At 37.9% G+C, this 23,161-nt stretch overlaps 1 protein-coding gene across 2 annotated transcripts in view; it reads right to left on the bottom strand.

Moving 5' to 3' along the window:
* Positions 1 to 23,161, bottom strand: part of MMS22L (MMS22 like, DNA repair protein) — a 94,652-nt gene that overhangs the window by 20,373 nt on the left and 51,118 nt on the right. For both annotated transcript variants that reach the window (XM_050893818.1, XM_050893817.1), the window contains exons 14-15: positions 6,979 to 7,169; positions 4,359 to 4,509 (exon numbers count right to left, since the gene is read on the bottom strand). In XM_050893818.1, the coding sequence (XP_050749775.1) occupies positions 4,359 to 4,509; positions 6,979 to 7,169 (342 nt within the window). The remainder of the gene's footprint in view (positions 1 to 4,358; positions 4,510 to 6,978; positions 7,170 to 23,161) is intronic.

Below are 23,161 nucleotides of genomic sequence, written 5' to 3'. Positions count from 1 at the left end.
TAAAACGGGGAAAAATTCACACAATGGGAAATGCCTTATTCTAACAATGGATGATTTGACAGTATTATCTAAATTGACAATGTACAATGCTGGAAATAGTTTATCTGAATCAACCTGGAACTTCATATTGACGCTGCTTAAGCTACTCCAGCCTTTCACATAAAGCTAGCTCAGGTGCCCCATGCTACTCTGAAGTCTGCTTAGTTCTAACTACGTAAAAGATGGAGGAGAGAAGGTCTGCTTTAGCAAATAAAGATGTGTCATGTTAGAAACAGATCAAAAACTGGAAACATAAAAAGGCACCTCGGAGATGAGAAAGGAAACCGCTATACTTGATGTACGCTTACAGACATATGTATTTATGTATGTATATACACACAAGTATATGCATTCACACACAGAGCAAACTTGCTGTATATACTTTCAATCAAACACTCGCTACTGTTCTACCAGCCAGGTGTCAGGCCGGAGTCAATGGCACCATCAACTCTCAATGCGCAATCCCCGTACTCTACTGTTCAGTGTTCCCAAAGTTTTACGTCCCTTACCACCGGGAGTAGCTGCTGTAGTCACTTTTTCCCAAGCACATCAGCCCCGCATCATTAATTCTGTAGAAACTCCTTGCTAACGGACAGCAGGTCTGTTCTGCACCCTGTTCCCAATTCCTATTGGATGAGCTCCATGTGTGCTTCAGGTCAGTGAAATTTCTTGAAAATAGTTACACCTTTTTATTTGAGAGATTTCCTCCCTGGTCAGTCCTAGGTGCTTCGACTTTAATGAAAAATGCTTGTACTCTTTTCTTTTATATGTACATATAAATCTACTTATTTTCTACTGAATTTTTACTTATGCTTGCAACAGAAAGTCAACACAGATCCAGATGGAAACCAAACTGGATTCTGTTTCTCACTAAAAAACATTAATAAGGTTTTTTTTCTGTTTCATTTAGTTAAAACCAATAACAACTGTGTATTTTGTCTGAACATCCCTGCTGAAGTACTATTGACAAAATAAATGAGTCCAAATGCAAGCAAATAATACAAAAAATGAAAATTAAATTCCAGTACAAAAAGAGAAAAAAACAGGATGCCTATGGACTTAATGCTCTTTGCAGTAACATATAAACAATTCCAGCCTTATGTAATCTTGATGTACAGAGCTAGTCTACTTGGCCCCAAAGGCTCACAAAAACACTTTCTGCTGTAGTCTCACTCCTGTTTCTCTTGCTTGCTGGTAGGTAGGCCACTTAGGCATCTTCCTAAAACTGGAGAGGAATATGCTCCTAATCCTTAAGAAAGGAAAGAACAATAATTACCTGCTAGAAGCACGGCAAGTGGTCCTTTTAAACCAGTGAGCTTATACACATGCTTAAAGTTAGTTTAAACAGGTTATAATACTATGACGCACTACACAACACAGATCTGGAGAGGAACTTTTAGGCACTACTGCAAAAGAAATGTCAAAGCTCGTGCGCTTGTCCATCAGAACCTTTATTATCGATATTGAAATAGCTGATGTGCAGAAAAAGCTTCAATCTTAAAGAGACCAAGCAGAGCTTGCAGGGTATGTAACAGCATCAGCAACAAAATAATCTTTTTACTTTTTAACTGAGAATGTCTGATGTGAAAATTATCAGAGCGCAGTAACCATGAAGTCTTAAGATCCCAGCACTTAGATACTTCGATAACTTTTGCTCTACAACTGCCTAAGGTAAATAAGTACATGAATCATGCTCCAAAAAATTGCCATCTTATTAGCATATAATAAAATGACATACATGATACCTGTGTATAATTCTACCAAAAAAGTCGTATCGTAGGTACTCATTGTCCTTTCACACGGAAATCTGAGCACCTTACAGCTCTGTTGATGAGGTAGGGACATACCTTCACCTAGTCTCAGACACTTCAGTTTTTACTTTGTTGGCCTTGAGGCAACTGATAGGGGAAACAGACAATTCTCCTTGAGGCTGGGCATCGCAACCCCAACAGCTTTAGGGGCAAAAATATTTGCCTCTGAGTGCTTTCTGTCCCATGCTTCCAGCAGGGGGGATATTCCAAAAAGCAGAGAGTGAGAGAGAGTGAGAACATATGAGAGAACCAGAAAGAGTGAGAACATACACACATGTAAGCAAAAGACAAATATCCATCATCACTCAACTATGGAGTCATGCTTTCTCCTGCTAGTTCTCTCAATATGGATCCCTGAACCTGACATTTTCAGTTAGTCCATGGCAACCTGCCAGAGGAGGGCAAGGTCCTCTCATTCCTTTCTAAGGCGGTATTTGGAAATAAAGGCTTGAATTCCCTCAGAGTGCAAGACCCACTTAACTTGGGTTTTCCAAATTCTTGCACAAGTGCTCTAACCTCTCAGCTAATGTACACCAGGTAACTATCATTAATACTAACTGCATTTTTAGATGAAATTGGGGCAGCAGGGCTGTATGGGGAACTCAGTACTAGCCACACATGCGTGGTCTGCACTTGCTAATGCAACTGTGCTCCCAAACACTTGGGAACAGGGAGGCTTTGGCCATGGTTCCAAATACAGTAAACGTTACCTCAGCCAGCACAGCAATGTATCTGTGGATACATATATAACAATGTCAGGTGCTTAATGAATATTGCTAATGAATACTAGAAGTAACTGCTTTCAATCACTTATGTGTTTACTGGGGGAACGGGTAATTAGCCTTAAACACCTAAATTATACCAAAATTCCAGTTTAGGCATCAAAATGTTTTTCTTGATCTCACCTGAAGAGCAACAAAATTCAAATTATAAATGGGTATTTATGTGCTTAACTCCTATTTCATTCAGCAGGTGCTAGGTGTCTGCAACCTTGCATGAAACTGATCCTAAAAAGTTCATACAAGAGAAATACAGCAAATCAGAGGACTCAATGCTCCTCTCCTAAGTTCCAAACTGACACACAAGGAACTAAATTCAACCTCTTTTAGCATCTCCCTGCAAGAAGGCCATAGCTTCATCTTTGCTGATCACACTGAAATAGTCTTTACCATATCATGATTTACAGCTATGCTCCTTAGTACAATATGTACCCTAAAAATGTGCAACATTTTTCACTTTCAAATACAGTCCGACATAGAAACACTCCCTCTTCCTCTCTCATCTCTCACCTCCCCTGCTTTCAAAGCCTGATTCAGAAGCGGGGTGATGGTGAAAAAACAAAAACAAAAAAAACCAAACCCACAACCACAACCACCACCACCACCCATCTATCTTAGGTTCGTAGAGGCCTACTTAAAGCAAACAAAATTTCTCAGGTATATAAAATTCTGACTGGAGAGTCCTGGGCAATCTGCTCTAGCTGACCCTGCTTGAGCAGAAGCATTGAAAAAGTTAGACTACCTGATCTCAAGAGTCCCTTCCAACATAAACAATTCTGTGATTCTGTGAAAATTCAACATTGGCACATAAACATAGGAATGTGATAAATTTTCTAAACCTATTATTTAATTTAAAGCATCCATTTCGCAGGTCTCAGAAACCTGAGCTACGTGAAGGTTAATATGTACTCAGAAATTGTTCCAAGCTTGTCAAAAATGCATGCATTTCCTTATGATCATTTTCCTTATACTTTCAATACCGCCCAACCCATCGTACTCAGCTTCCTGCAGAAGTTCTTCGTTTTGAGGAAGTCAAGATATTTAAACATTGAATACTTACTATATAGCATCTTCAGATTTCTGTGATAATCTTTATCCTGACTTTTTATAAGATTTAAGTTTTTGCGTTAAGTGTAACTGGTAGGGGAAAAGTAAGACCAGTACTTTTAACTAGAAATTTTAAAATTTACCAAGTTACATTATTCAAGTGCAGCTAGGGCAGGAGGCTACTGCCTTGTCAAGCTGTAACAACTTTGCCCAAGTGTAACAACAATAGAAGGGGGTGGATAACTATAACTATGCAAATTACAAATAGGTTATGGGTTCAGGTATTTCACTTTGATGCAATATTGCTCTTCACGGAAGTATTCCTCTGAAGATACTGTCTAGGTCCCCATTTTCCAAAATCTGTTAGTAACAACACTGTTTCCACTAGGAAGAAAAAAAGTGGTTAGCTATATAAAAGACAAATAACTTTTTCAACATACTACCTATCTTCCTGACAAATTTTGAGTATCTTAAGCTATAAAACCAACCAAACAACCCAACCCAAATAACACCCGCTATTCCCTGTGAAATGTCCCAGATGATTTCAAGAAACCTAGAACTTTAATAGATGCAAAGAACTTGGACCATCTTAATGAAAAATTACTGTTTGAAGCAACATTTTCCACAAGTCTAATGAAGGAATGAGAGGGTACTGGAAGAACAAGCAGTTGCAATTTTTCACCTGTTTTGAATTAGGTGACTTAGATATCTTGACACCAGCTGAGGCCACACCATGTCATCCCATCCAAACAGCTGCATCATTGATAGAACGGGCTGTGGCTGGAGATCTGATAGGGCTTTGCTGGGTATATCCAAAGCTAAGAGAGTAAAACCTGATTTTAAAGAGAAAAAAACATGGCACCAGGTTAACGGTTTCTCAGTACAACCCTGTTCCACTAAAAAGCATTGAAAATTAATTATGATTAATAATGTGCAGTCTGGGAGTACCAGAAATCTCAATTAAAACTGGGCAACTATTCTAACAGACAGAGTTTGTACACGTTAAAATGTAGTCTCTGTCCCAAGGAGTTTGTAAGTTGACATGACACGCTGAATGCAAAGGAGGGAAAATGAATCCAAACATACGCGATTTTAAATATATTCACAAAACTACAGATTATAAATCCTGAAGGCATAGCTTTACCACCTATGCAATAAAAAACATGTCTTAAAAACTTGCTTTTTTGTCTTCTTGGCCTCCCTTTCTTGCCTCCATCCACCACTTCTTTCCTTGTACACCCAAGTATTACTGTGCTTTACAGGGTTGAAATTTATTTATTTGCTTAGCTGTTTTTACACACTTCTCGCAGTAAAGAATTGTATTTGGAAAGAATTCACTCAGTAAAAGCTGGTATCTTTCTATTTTTAGAATAGACTTTCATGTATCAGAAGCTACTGTGTAAATAAAGCACTACGGACAAGCTTATTCTTGAAAAAAGGATCTTCATATAACAGTTGCAGATCTAGAAACTAGGACAGTACTTTCTGCAGAGTTTTTGTTAATGAAACATAACCTTTTGCTGTTTGTTAGGTCTACTGTGGAATCTGTATCTGACACTACCAGCATAAAAAATATAGCACATTCTTTATGCTGCAAATGACAGATGCATTTAAACTGAGGAAGAAAATGTAATCTGAAACGCTGAGCAGTTATTAGGTTATAGGAAATGAGAGGCATCAAATGAGTCAGGAAAACTGACTTTGGAAGGCAATGAAATAAAAGGGCTCACTAGTTCCCAAATTCTTCAATTCAAGTTAAATATAAATGTAGTATTAATTTATTAAAATAATGATTTATAAAACTGCATGCATTGAGAAGCTGACTTTGAATTAGACAGAAAAGGCTAGTTTTCAGAAACAACAATGAAGCTATTTTAATTAATGGTGTAGGGACATACTACCTTCAGCTACGAAGGACTTCACATTTCCTTATGTGCCTCGGAATAAAAAAAGGAGGTCATACAGAGTCCCCACTCTGCCTTACGTGAGGAAGCAATTTGTGCCAGACTTCTCTCAGGTTATCACATTGTTTCTACAGCATCAGCCATAACATGGGTGGAGGAGAAATGGGAGACAGAAACGATAACGTGAGTCCCAGGCTATCTGCCTGGCAGGGGGAGCAGGAGAGCTGTGACAGCTGCTCTCTCCTCTGGGCTGCAACCTCTAAGGCAAGAAGCTCATACAGCGTGGGAAGGGTTTGCCTTCCTCTGTAGTACTGCCTAACACATCTCTATAAAGCAGGTCACAACTGCACTCCCCTGCTTCTAAGTGGAGTTTATAATAGATTGTTCTTGCTATTTCACTGTGTTAATATAAAATAAAAAGATATGACACTGTAGGAAATGAATGAAAGTTTTGACATTAACAACCTCTTCCTTTGATTTGTATTGCTGTTTCCCATACACGCTTCAGCAGTGTGAGACCACTACTGTTGCACACTGCCTCCTTCATTAATGTTACCTACTAACGACTGCAGAGCTGCTTCAAATGAAGGGTCTTTTAACTTTTCTATTACTAACTTGGTACTTCTGAGCTTGTAACTTTATCCAATTCATATCATGATGGGAAAAAAAAATATAAAATATTTCACTTCTCTAAATTTTAGTCAAATGGATACAAGATTTCATTGTAACTACAGAATACAATGCTAGCTACTGATGTTAAAGATCAAACTGGGATTTCTTTCTATTCACTGCCATGCTGACTCATTGCACGCGGAGTTCACATACATATGGAACGTTGTACTTCAAGATTAAAACCCTTCAGTATAAAGCAAGATAAATACTTAAAATTAATTACAAAATAGTTTTACGACCATGACCATAAGGGTTCAGCAAAAAACAATGTAATCAACCTTTTAAAAATTGTCTTCAAATGTAAAATATTATTTTAAAAAATCGAGTTTGAATCGCAACCATAATGAATAGTTCAACACAAAATTATAATAAACTTCTACCAAAATATGTAAATTCTAGATATAGTGAAAGAAGGTATTCTCATTCATATTGTATAACATTTGCAACGTTGATTATAATCTGTGACTAGTAGGGAAAAAGAAGTCAGGCTTGTATAGCTTCAAACCCCTTTGGAGTTCTCAATCTGTTTGCATTCTATCGAGTAATTCAACACTACAATATTTCTTCTTGTCAAAATATTTAGCATAGAATCTACTTTTTTTGCATTTATGCATATTTAAGTTACTACCTGGAAGCAGAAATATCCCAAAATGCAAAATCCTTGAAAGTTTGTGACCCAGAAAATAGCACCAAATCCAGTAAGTCGCAGGGAGTGTCAATGCTAACCTGCAGCTGTATCAGCAAGCTGTGGGGAAGGTGGCATCTGTGACATTCTCTGGCTCTTCAAGTAGGGAAAGAAATTTCTCCAGAGAGCACTGGCGACAGCAAGGTGGTGCTCTTTAGTCACTAATGGAAGCTGTGCGTCTGGGGCCGTGTTCCCTAGTTGAAGTCCCTGGCTTACACGTTTGTGCACACTCCTAAGGAGAAACAAAAACAATGTTTACGTTCAATAAATGAAAAATTCACATCTTTTAAAAATGCATTTACAACTACTTTAAACCATAGAGCCTGAGAACTGAAGGATCATTTTGTGCAATTAAAACCTTTATGCAAAGACATTATGCATACCAGTTATTTGATGGATGAATGATGGCATATTAAGCACCATAAAGTTAAAGTTAATTACTAATGTCAACCATTAATTATATGCTTTTTAATATGTCAGATCAAAATGAGAAATAGGCATCTTTAAAATTAATATCTGCATTTTGCAACTGCTAGCATGACAAGCAAGTCTGCTTACAATCCAAAGCCAGATACTTTTTAAAAATTTTTGTCAGCAGGGTTTTTAGGATAGGGTTGTGTACAGCAAATAATGGCAAATGATTTTGATCAATTGTAAAGCTTCCTTCTGAAATCTATTTCTCATTTGTAAAACCTCACTAGGTGCGAGTTTAGATAAGCGAAAAGATTCATTTTATCCTGATGTGCTGCAGACAATTAGGTTTGACAGCAATGCCCACAGCTTTGTTAGTACAGTAAGGACAAAAGTTACCACTACACATAACTCCCATCTCTTCCTGAGACAATGTGGCATGAATTCAATAACGCACTCAATTTTCTTTGATTCTTCTAGTACCATTCCTGCTACTTAATCTAATTTGGAAGTTGTGACTTTCTAGAGGTTTAATAGAGATATGTCTGCAGGGAATCAATGTTCTCAGAGAAATGGGGGGCGGGGGGAAGCATTAATAAATTTGTCTGGTAGAGCAGGATAGGAGGCATTACAGCACCGGGCTGATCAACTAAATAACATGCTTATTAAAAACAATCTGTAGGAACGCACTATCATTCCTGTTCCTATTTATCTTCTGGTCAACTCAATTGAGATTGTGCATTAAAGCACAGGCAGCATTATTACATTTGCTTTATTAAATTCTATAAACAGCACTGTAAAGTCAGAGTCAAGATATTTATAAGATAATGGCAAAAGCGGAGGCTTCGAGACTTGCCTTAACACTAACATTTGTAGACTATAATATTTTTTTTTCTTAATTGCCATTCTCACAATAGCAACTGTTTCACAAAACTCTTCCCCTAGATCTTTATTCTGTGCTCACCCTAATTTGAAATAAACCAAAACAAAAATAGAAAAAACTCCAGCCCTAGTTCTCTTCTGGGAATGTAGGAAAATTATGGAAGAATTACACAACTCACAGCACTCATTAGGACATCTGAAATGGAATAATTTTAAATAAAGAGTAGGCTGGCTGCAAGGCCTTCCCGTACTAGGGTTGATATTAGAAGCGCATCTCATTATATCAAATTAGTATCCAAAAATTCTGCCTAACACATAATTTAAAACATAAAACATACTGGCTGTCAAAGGTAACGATACCTTATGCTGGCCTGCAGGCATCCATTAGTTTCAATAGGACAGAGAGAGAATTGAGTACCAGCTACTTTTCAAATGGCTACGTTTAACAGACATGGAAAGGTACGTAACATTAGGATGAATCAAGTATTTCTTTGAGAGACGGTGTGAGTCCAAACACAGGAACAGAAGCCAGGAATTCTAAACCCAACATTTATTCCCTCTGTGGCTTCACAGAAATCATACAGCCTTTGTTAGCCTCAGTTTCCCAGCCATGATATTTGGATAGTAAGACAGCTTACCCTTTAAGGATGCTGTGAAAACAATCAATGCTTAGAAACTGAGGATTATATTCAGTATGTCAGTTGGTATTCCTATTTACCAGGCATATTCTCCAAGTCAACATGAATTGAAATAGAAGTGAGATTAGCATAAAAAGTCAAGCAATACTTCTTTGGGAGTATCCCCTTATTAAAAAAAGGATAAAGAAAAGGGTGCAGAAATAGTGAGGTCTAGAGGACAAACAACGAAAAGGTAAAAGCAGGGCTAAAGAAGCAAGTTAAAAACATATTTTTGCCTATTACAAAAAAAAAAAAAAGAGAAAAGTTTAACAGTTAAAAAGTGCTTTTCTGTTTTATTTTGTTAAGAAAGGAAAGTATGATGCCTCATAGTGCAGAGAATAAAACTTCTGGGACCAAGTTCTGCCCTACTTACATCCAGACTACGCTGTAAAATTGCAAGGACCTTTTTCTCTCCTCTAAATTGTCTCTCCAAAGAAGGGTGCCTTGCATCTCCTTTAGCCATCTATGCAAAGTAGAAGGGTGTACAGACTTCCAAAGTAAGGTAATATATCTCTGTGTCAGTGGAAGGGCAACACATACAAATCAGTATTTATGTTTATTCATAGTAACCTACACAAATGCTTGCAATAAGGTAAATGCTTAGAATCGATGGGGCATCAATATACGCTGCAGCTGATGTAGCCAGCTACTTCTACCAATATGCAAATTTTTTAATTCCATAAAAATATGGATAAATACAATTTTACTTTTTATTCAGGCTTCCACATTTTTCTAACACTAGACAAGCACACCATCAAACACCGCTCCACTTCTGAAACTATATACATCTAGTTTTCCATTGTGTTAAGAGCTCTGGAACCACTGGTGCTTCATTACAATGGTAATAACTTGGTGTGGTTTTTACTTGTTTTAAATCATGGATTTCCTATTTCTGTAAAAAGAGGTGTGTTTTTTCATTCTGCTATCAGATCAAATAAACCCTGGGTTTATAAAAGAAGGGAATGTTTGTGCTACCTGAATGAGGATTGTGCTGGACGTCTAGGTATAGCAGTAGCATGTGGGATTATTTTCTACATCCTACACCTGGGTAAGGAATTGCAGCCATTTATATTGATGCAGGTATTGTAATCATAAACCATGCTTTTACAATCATAAACCATGCTTTTGCAAGCCTGGATTACTAAAATGAAGTGAAACTTTAGGTCAAGCTGGAAAAGTAAAACACATAAAATGCAGAAGCCTGCCTATACAATGGAAACTCAAGTCACTACTAGTCCATAATCTGCACTGGCTGCATATTGGCATCCAGACTTAATACAATGTCATTTCATTTGATCGGCAAGGCTTCAGAACTCCCCAACGTGAGAGAAGACCTCTCTCCCCCTACCAGGCCAGTCACAACATCCACAGGACTCAGCTGCCCAGTACAGCCAAGATTAAGCTCAGGAAAGTCTTTTTAAAGGACCTGAATGACCTTTTAATGTTGGGGGGGGGGTGGGATTTAAAAAACAACACCTGCAGGACCAACACCCTTGGATAAATCTAAGGAGATTGGGTAGAGATATATGAGTATTTCTAAAATGATAAATGGCTTTGATGCTTAGAATTTCAACTGCTAACATCAGTTCTTTCAAGGAAAACTCAGGCAAAGTGAAATGAAACAAAGCATCATCACACTCAGATTCAAAGACAGGTAATAGGGGTTTTTGTGCTCTCTGCAGATCACAGAATAATACTTGAATTATTGGAATACTTGGAACTTGAAGAATACTTGAATTTGGGAGATTTCCCTTCCAAACATTCTCCCTCTTTTTGCATCACTGTAAGAGTATCAACGCAGTTTCTTGTTTTGATATTTTGGCAGCAAATGCATTGTGCCTTGGTCCTATTTTAATGTTGCCATACAGGAGGTAACAGCCACAGAAGTGATTGGGGGAAGTTGAGGCTTCTTCAGCTATGGGGTAGCTATGATGATTTCAGCATAAAGAACTGAAGAGATATGGAGATCAGCTGACGCAGAGAACAATAAAGTGAGAGTTTTGATTTCAGTGAAGAAGACAGAAGAGCTTTACATTCTCTCAACAAACCCCAGACACAGAGGTGATGTCAGCTACTCGGAAATGTGCGCAACAATAAAGTTATCAGCTTAAGGTCTCCCAAAAATCAAAAGCCACATTAATACAATTAACACTATATTTGTTTCTGCTGAAAAGATTAGCAACAAGTTACACAATAAACATGGCATTAAAATAAAAGCCAAAATAGAAGTGCTAGTGTTGACACTACTCCATTTCATATGGAAAGGTTTCTGCTTCCCTTCCCCTCTTACTTGCCAATACAAAGAAATTATATAGCCCTATTGCATGGCAAAAATTGGGCTTTCCTGTAGAAAAATATCCAGTCATATTTTCTGTGGTTGTATAAATCTCACTGCAGTGATACACTCAAAATTTGTGCTACTGCTACAGGTGCAAAACTCCGAGATCTCTGCTAGACAGCAGTCTACTCAGCTTCAGTGACCAAACAATATTTACCAAGCAGCATTTCGGAATTTAGTTCAAAATTACTCATCCAATTTCACTTTCTTCAAATGCCATAAAACATCAATACTTCTTTAATACCTCTACTCATTTCTTCCTTCCATTCCACCAGAATTGTTGCTTCTTACGGTGACCAGAACTGGAAGTGAGGTTTTGGCAGAAGCCATACACATTTCCAGTAACTAGTCCTATCCAAGATTAAGCTGAAAAAGATCCTTGCATGCTGTCCATATGCCTTTGAAAATAATCCAGTATGGGTATTCAACTAGTTGACTATTACGGCATTTAGTTACATGATAGTTATAGAAAATTGCAACTATAACACTTATTCCATTGATCCACATGGATACCAACTTCCATGTTGACAAAGTCACTATTCAACTTCTACTTAGTAATTTGTTCATAAGCATTTACTTATTTTTATGTCTGTGCTTCAAATATGCAGTTTACACTAAATACATGTACATTTCTGAAATCATAACCTGTTATACTACCATAAAATATAATACAAAGTGTGAAAGAGAATACATTTTTAGAGTTAATTACTTTTATACAGAATTTTTCAAAACATTGAAAAAAGAAAAGCTACTTTAGGTATGGACTATAATACTGGCATTCACAAAGGCAAGGACAAAATGGCTGCATCTGGGTTCAAGTCTGCTTTCAATGCAGTATCATGGAGCTGTGCCAAGGTACAAGTAGCAAACTGTATGATCCTACCTCTCTTATACATGCAAATTCATGAAAATGAAATGGATCTCGAGTCACAGAAGTGCCACTCTAGCTGCACAGTGGTTCCACAATGGCCCAGCTCCTCCAAGAAGAAAGTGCCCCAACCTAACCATGCTTAGAGATTGGTGACAAGTCACAGATGTGGGTTTCAGGCACCTCACGGTAAAGGCTCTTGGCTTCCTGATCACTGGTGAATGATGTGACCACTTGACCTAACGTCTAAAAAGGTGAACCTTCTTTCTCCTGGCCATAGTTATGAATGCAGGTATGCCGGGTTGCAGAGCTCTGCACTGAACTCTTAGTTATCAGCGTGTTTAGTAAGTGCACTGACAGCACGCTTACAAGAATTTTAAGTGCTAAAACATCTAGTTTATGGCCTCAAAGTGCTTAAGCTGGATGCTAAACAGCTAAGGCCTGTGAAAACAGCCTTAGTGTCTCTGGGCACACAAGTTCAGGTACCTAGGGAACTTCAGTGGTTAAAACAGTCACCTACACACTTTCAGACACTTCCACATTCAGGCTGTTTCAGTGAAACATGCATGAATGAAGGTGACTAAATTCTACCCAAGTCTGACTGAAACATCCAAGTCCCCTTTTAAATCTGTTTCTAAGCTCTTTGGCATACAATTTATTTTTTATATCCCTTTATATAGGACCCAGTATATTGAGACTGGGTAGGAACCAGACAGAAGAAGCAATCCCACCTCAAATCAGAATCTCTCAACTTAAGTTGTTTCCATATCTGCAATATACATATGAAGTATCTATACAGTTTCTTCACATTTGAGCAACAGCCTTTTCACTCTTCGATAATTAAAAAAAAAAAAAACAAAACCCACTTGAGAGCACAGAATTTTCACCCACTTCTATGGAATTAAAAAATAGATTTCAGAAAGATAAGCAACATGAGAAACTTAAAGCCAAAAATAAATTTTCCCATCCATTAAAAGACATATTTGAAAAACTCCCAGTTTATAATGAAAGTGTCATCACTGTGTAAGTCATAATGATAGCATCACCACCACCACAGAGCTGTACTGCTGACTGTACAAACAGAACTGGAAAAATCATGATACAATATTATCAAACATTAACATGCCCTCATCAGATCAGTATTTATTAAATCATGTTCCAGTGTTCTTCCTTCACTTTAATTTGCTTCAATAATCCACAATAAACTGCATGTTTAAACATTTACTGCAAAAAGGATGTCCGAATAATATGCCTGGTTATGTATGCATATGATGATCACTGATTGGTGTGATGAGGTAGGGAAGGCTAACAAGAGAAAGAGGGATGCTTTTCAGAACTCTAACATCCAGGATTTTTATCAAATGCTTTAATTCATCCATTTGTGCTTAAGTTTTTTATAGCACAGACTTGCACAACATCACACATGTCAGTGTTACAACATGCCTTCATCAGGCACAACAATGTCAAGCATGCACGAAGTGACATGTCTTAGATGTTGGATGAGATCCAAAGGGATAAAAAGACATAATGGTTAAAAAGCAGGGCACAAAGAGATCTCAGACTTCTGAATCATAATTCCCAAACTGCTCACTTAGTCAGATCACCTTCTTTTGACCAGGAAGTTCCCTAGGTGCCTGCAATTGAGCTACATAAAAGCCTTGAGCTGAGCATCTAACCCACAATCTCCATCTACTGGGGACCAGAAATCTGATCATGACTAACCCACACCAAAAAAAGCAGGCTGCACAAGGTGCAGCAGTAGCTACCTTCATTTTGAAACCTGGAATACACATTTTTTTATGTAACAACCAAAGAGCCACAGCCTCAGGGTGGAGGGCACCTGTATCCAGTTTTGACAGCCTGTTTTTGGGATCAAGCTCTGCTCTTGATGGCGAGTTTTACATTAAGTCAGTCACTGTATAAAAATGTGAAATCCCAGAACAAGGAATAGAGCCCATTACACCCTTCCCTCCCCATATTACGTCCTAATCACTAGATAACAGATATTTAATCAATCAGACTGTTGTCTGTTATTTAAAACAAACAAACAAAACAAAACCAAAAAAACCCGAACAAACATATTTAAGTACACATCTTCAGCAGTGGAACTCTACAGTGGTTCCAAGCACACAGATTTCTGTTCTTCATGACACTGAATCAGACGTCTCTGGGCCCACCAGACACACTGGATTCAATCCTTTACTTTGCATTTTCTGTAGGCTAACAGTAGACAAAATCCCACATAGAAGAGAAGAGTGGTTTGTTGTATAAGACATGCATGCTGTATGTGCCAAAAAAGTTGCTGCTCAGCTGAACCTCTTACTGTAGGCCATCAGACCACTGTATCTTGGAAGACCCCTACACCATTTGAGAGCAGGAGTCTTCCAAGTTCTGGTATCCTCCTAGCTCATCTGAACAGAGTCGTCAGGCAGGCAGATGCCCTAGTACTCAGGAGTAAAAGGTCAAAAGAGGCCTAAATCACCATAAAACTCAAGGACTGAGGTGCTTCAGACCATAATTTAAAGGATTTTTTTAATATATGTGTAGATATAGAGAAAGAGAGAGAGAGATAAATAAAAATACCAGGGCATCTAGCTTAGGTTGTAAGAGACACACACAGACATTAGGGCAGCATTTCAATTACGGCAGCTTCTCTGTAAAATCTTAGCTAATCATTGCTAAAAGATACTTCACCTTCCTCCACCCAAAAATCCTAATCATACTGTTTTCTGTTTTTTCCACACGCACATCAGGAAAACATCGCCCCTAAGCATCCTAAAACATATTTTGCATTATGTTCCCTTAATTGAAAAAATGTCTATTAACAAAATAAAAAAGGCTACAGATCCTTTCAATTTACCACACATCAATTGCTGCCTGAGTAGAAGCAGATCACGTACTCTTTCCTATTGAAGATACAGTAGGTTTAAACGGAGCCATTCCAATTCTTTCATTGATGGTATAAATCTTCAAATCTCAGTGGAAGAGCCTAGTATATTCCTATTGTTAGTGGATCATTAACAGAACAGACTCAACAGTTAAGAAGCTTCTAATGTGACAATTTATATAAGCAGAGTAATTAAAGTATATTAGAAATCCAGATAATCTCCCCCAATCAAACCAATGAAGGGTAGCCCATGGGCATTCAAATCACACATTGCAATTTAGCTCAGGGTCACCTTCCCCAGTTAAATAATATCAACAGAAAATACCTTAAACTAAATGATCCTTACTCATTACTAAACCTATTGAAGAAATTACATAAAGTTCTTTGAAGATACAAATATTTTAAGAACATTAAAGTGGTTAAGAAAGTTAACCACTTTAAACAACTACTTTTTTCCTTTTAGTGATTTGAAGACTAAAGTCAAGTTTCATTTCTCAAACATTACTTGGGATATTCACTAAAACATAGGAAAGAGCGGGAAAAATGTGACAGATCCTTTTAAATGTTATAATGCAAGTACAGCAGCAGCAGCAGTATTTTCTCACATTACCTGAGAGTGCATTAGTACAGACGATGCACGTTGTCAGTAATTAAATAATTATACTATCAACAGCTAGGGAATCTAGCTCTTATGATTTATTTAATATTCTCACAAGCAATTATATTTTTTGACTATTTCTGTTTGGGGTTTTTTTGTTTGTTTGGTTTATGTATCCTCTACAAGTAAGTCTATCAACTGCACAATTACAAGCATTTGATTACATTACATTTTGACATAAAATAAAAAGTAAATCAAAACCAGCACTCTTTATAAAAAGCTTTCCAAGTTTAAGGTTATATTTAAAAAAACAAACAAAAAAACCCAAAACATAACCATTGCAACTGACCCCATAATAAGCAAAAATGCAAAACATTCACTATTCAAATTTTAATGTTATTTAAACTATTCAATGTTCCTAAATTTTTTTATTTTTTTTTAAGCAACAGATGCTGTAATACATAGCTTGGCAGCTACTTCATTAAAGAAATATGATTCAAGAAATGTGGCTCTTTGTCTGAAACTAATACAGAGGAATTTGGTAGATCTACATTTTTCACTAAATTATTTAGATTTAAATGTAAGACTACAAACAGCATGTAGCACAGAAAAAAGTGAACTGAAAGTCTCAGGTTTTAAGACAAGTCTTCTTTTCCACAGCAATATGGAAACAATAATATGTTATGTTAGGATATGTAATCAGCAAAGTTACCTCTCATTGCTTGATCCATTTTCCCAACCAAGGAATCACTAAAATTGGCAAAAGCGACCATGACCTAATTCACTTCAAAAGTTTTCAAACCAAGCATTCAAAGTAAGAGATTAGTTTGTCAAGCTGCAGCATCTCTGAACACAGCAATCCCTTGAAACTTTAAATATATTCATTCTTTGGGAGTTCACCTTCTGGACTTTTAGAAGGAAGTAGCACATAGGAGTGACAAAGACAACTCAAAATCTAGGTGTAATTCACATATACTTCTTTACTTTTTTCTACTGGAACGCAAAAGTTGCACAAAGGCCAAAGCAGTACTAGCCTGAACATTCCCGCCCTTTACTGGAGAGCAGTAAAGGTTCCCAGGATACCACCAACAGACTTGGCAGAGACAAGAGGATAAAAACGGCTATTTTAAAACTCATGGAGTTGCAGGAAGAAATGTGAAAATCCTTCAAAAAGGAAAGTGGACAGACAGCAACTGCTGAAAAGTTTAACTCAAAGAAAAAAAAAAAAAACCACAAATGAAGTGACCTCCAAGCACAGCCAGCTCTCCCTCCTCTATTATACCGCTTCTTCTTTCACCACACTCTTCCTGCAGCGACCTTTCCCCTATGCACTATATGGCAGAAGAGAGACCTGGAACGTGTTATGATCAGCCTGTCCTGTCTTTCTGACTCTCCCAGACAACTGTGGATGCAGTGAGACTTGCAATGATCCGGGCCACAGAGATGCCATAATTGTGAGATGCAAGTGAAAGCTGTCATATAAACACTTGCAAGAATTTTCCACTGGTTGCTTGATGAAGGTCTTAAATATATGGAGAAATGGGCCAGCAGTCTACCTGAAACACTTCTTATTAAATTACAAGGAACACCAAGTATTTGGAAAAGAACTAGCATAAAATAAAATCATGGGCAAAGAAAAGGAAATCAAGCTTGAAATTCTTTTTTACTGGCCGGATTCCCTTTACTTTAAAGACAGGCAAAGCAAATGTCACCAAAATTGTGATTCTACAATGTACAATATTGAAGATGGGGCAATAAGTTCCAATGATTTTCTATGCATTTAACTTTAAATTTTAGAGGAAAGCTGTTCATTAATAGGTCTGCATTCATCACAGATACAAAATGTCAGCACATCTTATATTGTTCCTGCAATTTACTGATTCGTAGGTAATACTGTTTCTTTATTTTTAGATGCGGAACACTAGGAAATGTTTTTCTTTATTACTCTAAAATGTTATTGTGGATTTCTTTTAGAATGCAAATATTTTCCTAAAGCACTCACTATTTTGTAAGCAATCAAACAGTATAACAGTCCCTCAGTTAACCACTAATCCGTTCATCAATAAATTGTTTTACCCATTTTTGAATGGTTAGGCTTGATGAGTACTCCCTGTATATGCCCAGGTAAAGAAGTGTCCAAGGCAACATCTGCAGGACCACATTAATTAAAAAAAAAAAAAAAAAAAAAAAATTATCTGCACATCAAAGAGCCCATCTCCTGATATCAAAGATTCTAATCTTCACTGGGATGGAAAGTGTTAATGCTGTGAATAAAAGGTTTTCAACTGCAGTTGAATCATGTGAAGATTATCAATATAGCAGCAATGTACAAAGGGGCTTCAGCAAGGTTACCAAGTTTAATATAATCCTCTCTATAGCTAAGCACAGTAATAGAGAACCCTGTGTTCACTGTGACAGCATGTTGTGTGTGCTCAGTAATACTTTTAAAATATACAGGGAGAACAAGAAATGCCCAACATCTTTACTATGCTCAAAGACAAAGTAAAGATATTAACAAGAACAGACACACAACCCTAAAACACAAAGGTACAGAAAAGCCAAACATTCAGAGCTGCAGTTAGCACTTTCTCTTTAACCTTTCTCAAAGGGTTTAACTACATCACCGAAAACACAAGTTGTTATGACCATAATTTAAATGCAAGCAACAAAGCTCTAGCCTGCTTTGGCTAGGTCTGCTGGGAGGGAATATTACATCCACTTCAGCCACCCCAGCAAATTTGTGTGAGAGCTGTTGTCTTTTCCTAACCACATTTAACTAAGATAAGGTTGCAAGAGCAGCAAAGACAACACAACCTGTGTTAATTCAGTGCAGCTAGTTCACATTTCAGGTTGTGGAATAGTCTTGGGAAAAACAGACAGCTAGTTTGAGCCCAACTGCAATTTTCCTTCATTACCTTCACTGGTATTCAGCCAAGTTAGCTTCTCCCCTGTACTATGCAGGCATATGCTAAGATCAGAGTTTTCTTTGTGTCTTTAACGCAAAGTATAAACTGGAACACACAAACACACAAAGTGACCCTCTGCTGTCCCAAAATCTGAAGTCCCAGGAGAGTCAGTCCAGGTACTCATTTCAGCAGCAGGGCTCAGCCGTTCACAGAGCTCAGCCAAGCACTCTATGCTAGATTCTGCACTGTTCAAGGCACTGGGAGTCATCTTGTTGCTTTGAACAGGTAAGTCAGTGCTCAGTTCTTTCAAGAAACAACACAGAAAAAGCAAACAGTCAAAAAGACATTTAGTTTGCCGAAGCAGACTTTCAGCGTAGGTCAGATTCAGAATTTTTTAATCCTCTGAAAGAACAAATAGAGAAAAATAAAGGGAAAAAAAGGACAGGCTACACTGAAATTGATACTATCCTAAGCTGTTGTATTCCCCTTTTTTAGTTCACATACATACAAAAAAAAAAAAAAACCACGTAAACCAAACTTAATATTTTTAAGTCATTGCCACTTCACAGAACTTAAAATAGCTCCATTTCAATTCTTAAAAGCCTTATTTTGAATAGCAATCTTTGTAACAGACTGACATTACAATTAGTTTTGATCAAAATAAGACAAAATCCCCCAGTAAATTCCCATATCACATGCAAAACTTCCGAACAGTAAACGTGCCTCGTCCTCTACTGCACTGTTTTGCAAGGGTCCTCTCAGAGCTGCTAGTGAGCTGAGAGCCAGATAACCTGACCCATAAATGCCAAGTCTTCCCCACTGCAGGATTCAAAGTATGTTCATCACACGATTGAAATATGTTCTTTACCAGAGGCAGACATTCAGTCATGAGGGCAGGGTCTGCAGGCATGTCACCTCACATGATGAGCATGTAAAAGAAAAACACAAAACACGCTTATCCACCATTGACTGGGGGGGAGGCAAGGGGGAGTCTTGCAGGAGTCACTGGAGGCTCTCTGATCAGCCCTGACTGCGAGATACTTCACCCTTTGGTTTTGAGGGTTTTGTTCATTTGTTTGTCTTAAACAGAGGTCATCTTTTTATATAAAAGGTTTCTTAGAAAACTACTGAGAAATTGCAACGATATTTCTGTAACTTTAAATTATAGGGACATCATTTCATTATTATTTTTTTTTTAAATATGAGACTAACTTTGGTTTCCAAAGTATTTTATATTTGAAAGAACAGGAAGTCTAGATCACTTCAGATGATCTGAATTCAAATTCAAGTTCATAGCTTATTAGGAACATAAATGCTAACATCTGTCACATAGGGAACAGACAGTATTAGCTGTTATGTATTTAGCTGGAAACAGCAAATCACTGCTGGTACACAAGATCGTTTTTAACAACCTTCCATGACAGCTCCTGCTTCTTGCCATCAGAGCAGGATGGAGTTACAACCAGAAACTCGAGGGTCACAGCAAATAAGCTGACTTAGCACCATTTGCTCCCTGTTAAAGACCACCTTTCTTCAAAATATTCAAAAGAAAGATCCACTCAACCCCGTCAAGGCCTTTTGAGTGAGCTCTTTGCTTGCAAAGTTCTAAAAAGATGCCACACATCAAAGAATATCCTGGTATTATACGCAACAGTCCTGCCTTTAATACATACTGTTGAGTACAAAACCTACATTCTCCATTCTTACTGAGAAATCAGAGCATCACAGAATGGTTGAGGTTGGAAGGGACCTCTAGAGGCCATTTTGTCCAACCCCCCTGCTCAAGCAGGGCCACCTAGAGCCGGTTGCCCAGGACCATGTCCAGACTGCTTCTGAATATCTCCAAGGATGGAGACTCCACAACCTTCCTGGGCAATCTGTGCCAGTGCTTAGTCATCCTCACAGTGGAAAAAAGTGTCTCCTGATGTTCAGGGGGAACCTCCTGTGTTTCAGTTTGTGCCCATTGCCTCTGGTCCTGCCACTGGGCACCACTGAAAAGAGCCTGGCTCTGTCCTCTTTGCACCTTCTCTTCAGGTATTTCTATACATTGATAAGATCCCCCCGAGCCTTCTCTGCTCCAGGCCGAACAGTCCCAGCTCTCTCAGCCTTTCCTCACAGGAGAGATGCTCCAGTCCCTTCATCATCTTTGTAGCCCTTCACTAGACTCTCTCCAGTATGTCCATGTCTTTCTTGTACTGGGTAGCCCAGAAGTGGACACAGTACTCCAGGTGTGGCCTCACCAGTGATAAGCAGAGGGAAAGGATCTCCTCCCTCCACCTGCTGGCAATGCTCAGCCTACTGCAGCACAGGATACCATCAGCCTTCTTTGTGGCAAGGGCACACTGCTGGCTCATATCGCTGATGAAGGTATATGGAAACCTTCCACATCATTATAAAATGAATCATACATGAATATAATTTATAGTGAGAATCAGAATGCCAGTTTATCTGAGAACTTGAAATAAAGTAGAAATGCTGAAGTGAAAAAATGAGTGCTTCTGATTTCAGTCATGTTACTAATACGTAGACAAACTGCAGATTGCAAATGGGTATCTTCCAGAGAACTCTTCTGTCAGAGCAAAACCTCTAAAATTTGTCATCTTCTAGAAATTGTGTGTTAAATAGGATTTCTGTTTGATTGTTTATTGTTTGTGGGGGGTTTTTTTGGGGGGTGGGGGTGGGGGGTGTTCATTTTGTTTTGTGTTTTTTTTATTAAGAGCTAGAGCCATAAAAAAATCTAAATTGGAAGGGACCTCTAAAGGTCATCTGGTTCAACCTCTGCTTAAAGCAATGCCAGTCTTGAATAACCCTAAGGAGGGAAATTTTACAACCTTAGAAACTTGTTCCAATGTTTGACTATCCTGTGAAAATTTTATACTTATATCTAATAAAAACTTCCTTCATCACAAACTCCAGTCCATTGCTTCCTACAACTATACACCTCTGTGAAGGTGTCTGGTTCCATCTTATCTATAACCCCCCCATTAGAGTGTTGTGCAAAACAATAAAATACCTTCCCCCCACCACTTCCAATCCAAGCCTTCTTTTCCTGAGGATGAACAAACTCAGTTTTCCCTGTCTCCTCTCATAGGGCATTTGCTCCAGACCCCTAATCATCTTGGAGGTCCTCTGCTGGACTTAAATCAGTATTTCAATATTTTTCTTGTACTGGGAACCCAATACGCTGCTTAGTTATACAACATAATTTACTTGAAACACATTCTTCTAGAGCACCAGGAGGGCAATGAACTGTAGCTGTCTATAGCTAGACAATAGCCCAGACTCTGATACAACAAATTTTCTGAATTTTTACAAGCTAAGCCTTTTTTACCAATTCCTTACTGTCTTTTGTTCACAAAAAAATCCATGGGAAATGATAACTATGCAGTGTGACTGGAATGCCAACCAGCTGGTTCTGAAAGGCCAGTACTGAAACCCATTTTTAAATATAATAATTTCCAAAATCCTGCCTTTAGCTCTTCCATTTGACTCTGAGATCAGGATAACACCAGTTGACAGAGAATTATAATGATGGGACAAGTTCATATCTTCTGCAAGCTATTGTTTACACTTTTTAAAAAGTAATTTTTCACACAGTAAAGATATCTAAAAAAAATTAAAGCTTAACAGGTTGACCTTAAATGGACGATTTCTTACAATTCAGAGCCCAGTAGTTTAATGGACTCCCAGTGCTGATGGACTCCTCACACTGGGGAACTTCCACATACTGTACTAAAGTGGATCTCTGTTTAAGCTCACAGTGTTTCATTCAAACAGATCAAAACCGTACAGATCACTTTGGAAAAGCTTACAATTTGAGAGATGTGATGGTAAATTTACGGCCATGTAAAGATTATTAAAATTCTTCTTAGCCACACTATGAAAAAAATCAAAGTTCGGCAAATTGCTTGAAACAAATTCAGTGAGGTCAACTTCACCACATCTCTCAAATGTATTCCTTTATCTAGCACAGCTTTAGAAATGCAGTTTCTCTCATTGAGCATGTTCTCACCCAGACTCAAGCACCAAGACGACAGAAAGAAACTGGTAAAATGGCCATTCTGGCTGCATAAATTCAAATGTTGAGTTGGTGTCATCTCTGTTGAAATTTCCTGATCTGATCAGGAGATGTGAAATGGACTCTGAGGGTAATTACACAAAGTCCTCAGGGGAGGTAAAGGAACAGTATCAAACTATAAACCCCAAATACTGAAAACAAACAAACTAGAACTACCACTACCCACAGTTATCTCTTCAGACATTCTGAACATAATTTCCAGTAACACACCTGTCTTACCATTACACATGTAACACTTCGTTATTGTCATGCCATTCTTATTTTTCAGGAAGGAAGCCTGAGAAAATACTTCAAGTTTTCTGCGTTTCTCTTAGTTTAAAACAAGACTGTAACAGAGAGAAGAACTGTAGTTCAAGTAAAGTTTTTCTTATTTTAAAATGAAACTCTCTTGCTCCAGCTCCTCCAGCTGCCTTTGCAGAAAATCAAAAACTATATGCATACGGATACTCTCTAGCAACCTGCTGGGAGTCATATACTGTAAGTGGCTTAGGAAAATCTTTCTCTCCTAAGAGAGAAAACAGATTTTGGAAGGCAGGCAAACTTGTACTCAAGATAATGAACTAACTTGTTTCCAAATTC

This window comes from Gymnogyps californianus, chromosome 3, assembly GCF_018139145.2.
Source record: "Gymnogyps californianus isolate 813 chromosome 3, ASM1813914v2, whole genome shotgun sequence".
NCBI lineage: Eukaryota > Metazoa > Chordata > Aves > Accipitriformes > Cathartidae > Gymnogyps > Gymnogyps californianus.
Note: the sequence above shows the minus strand (reverse complement) of the source record. Positions and strands in the feature narration are given on the sequence as shown.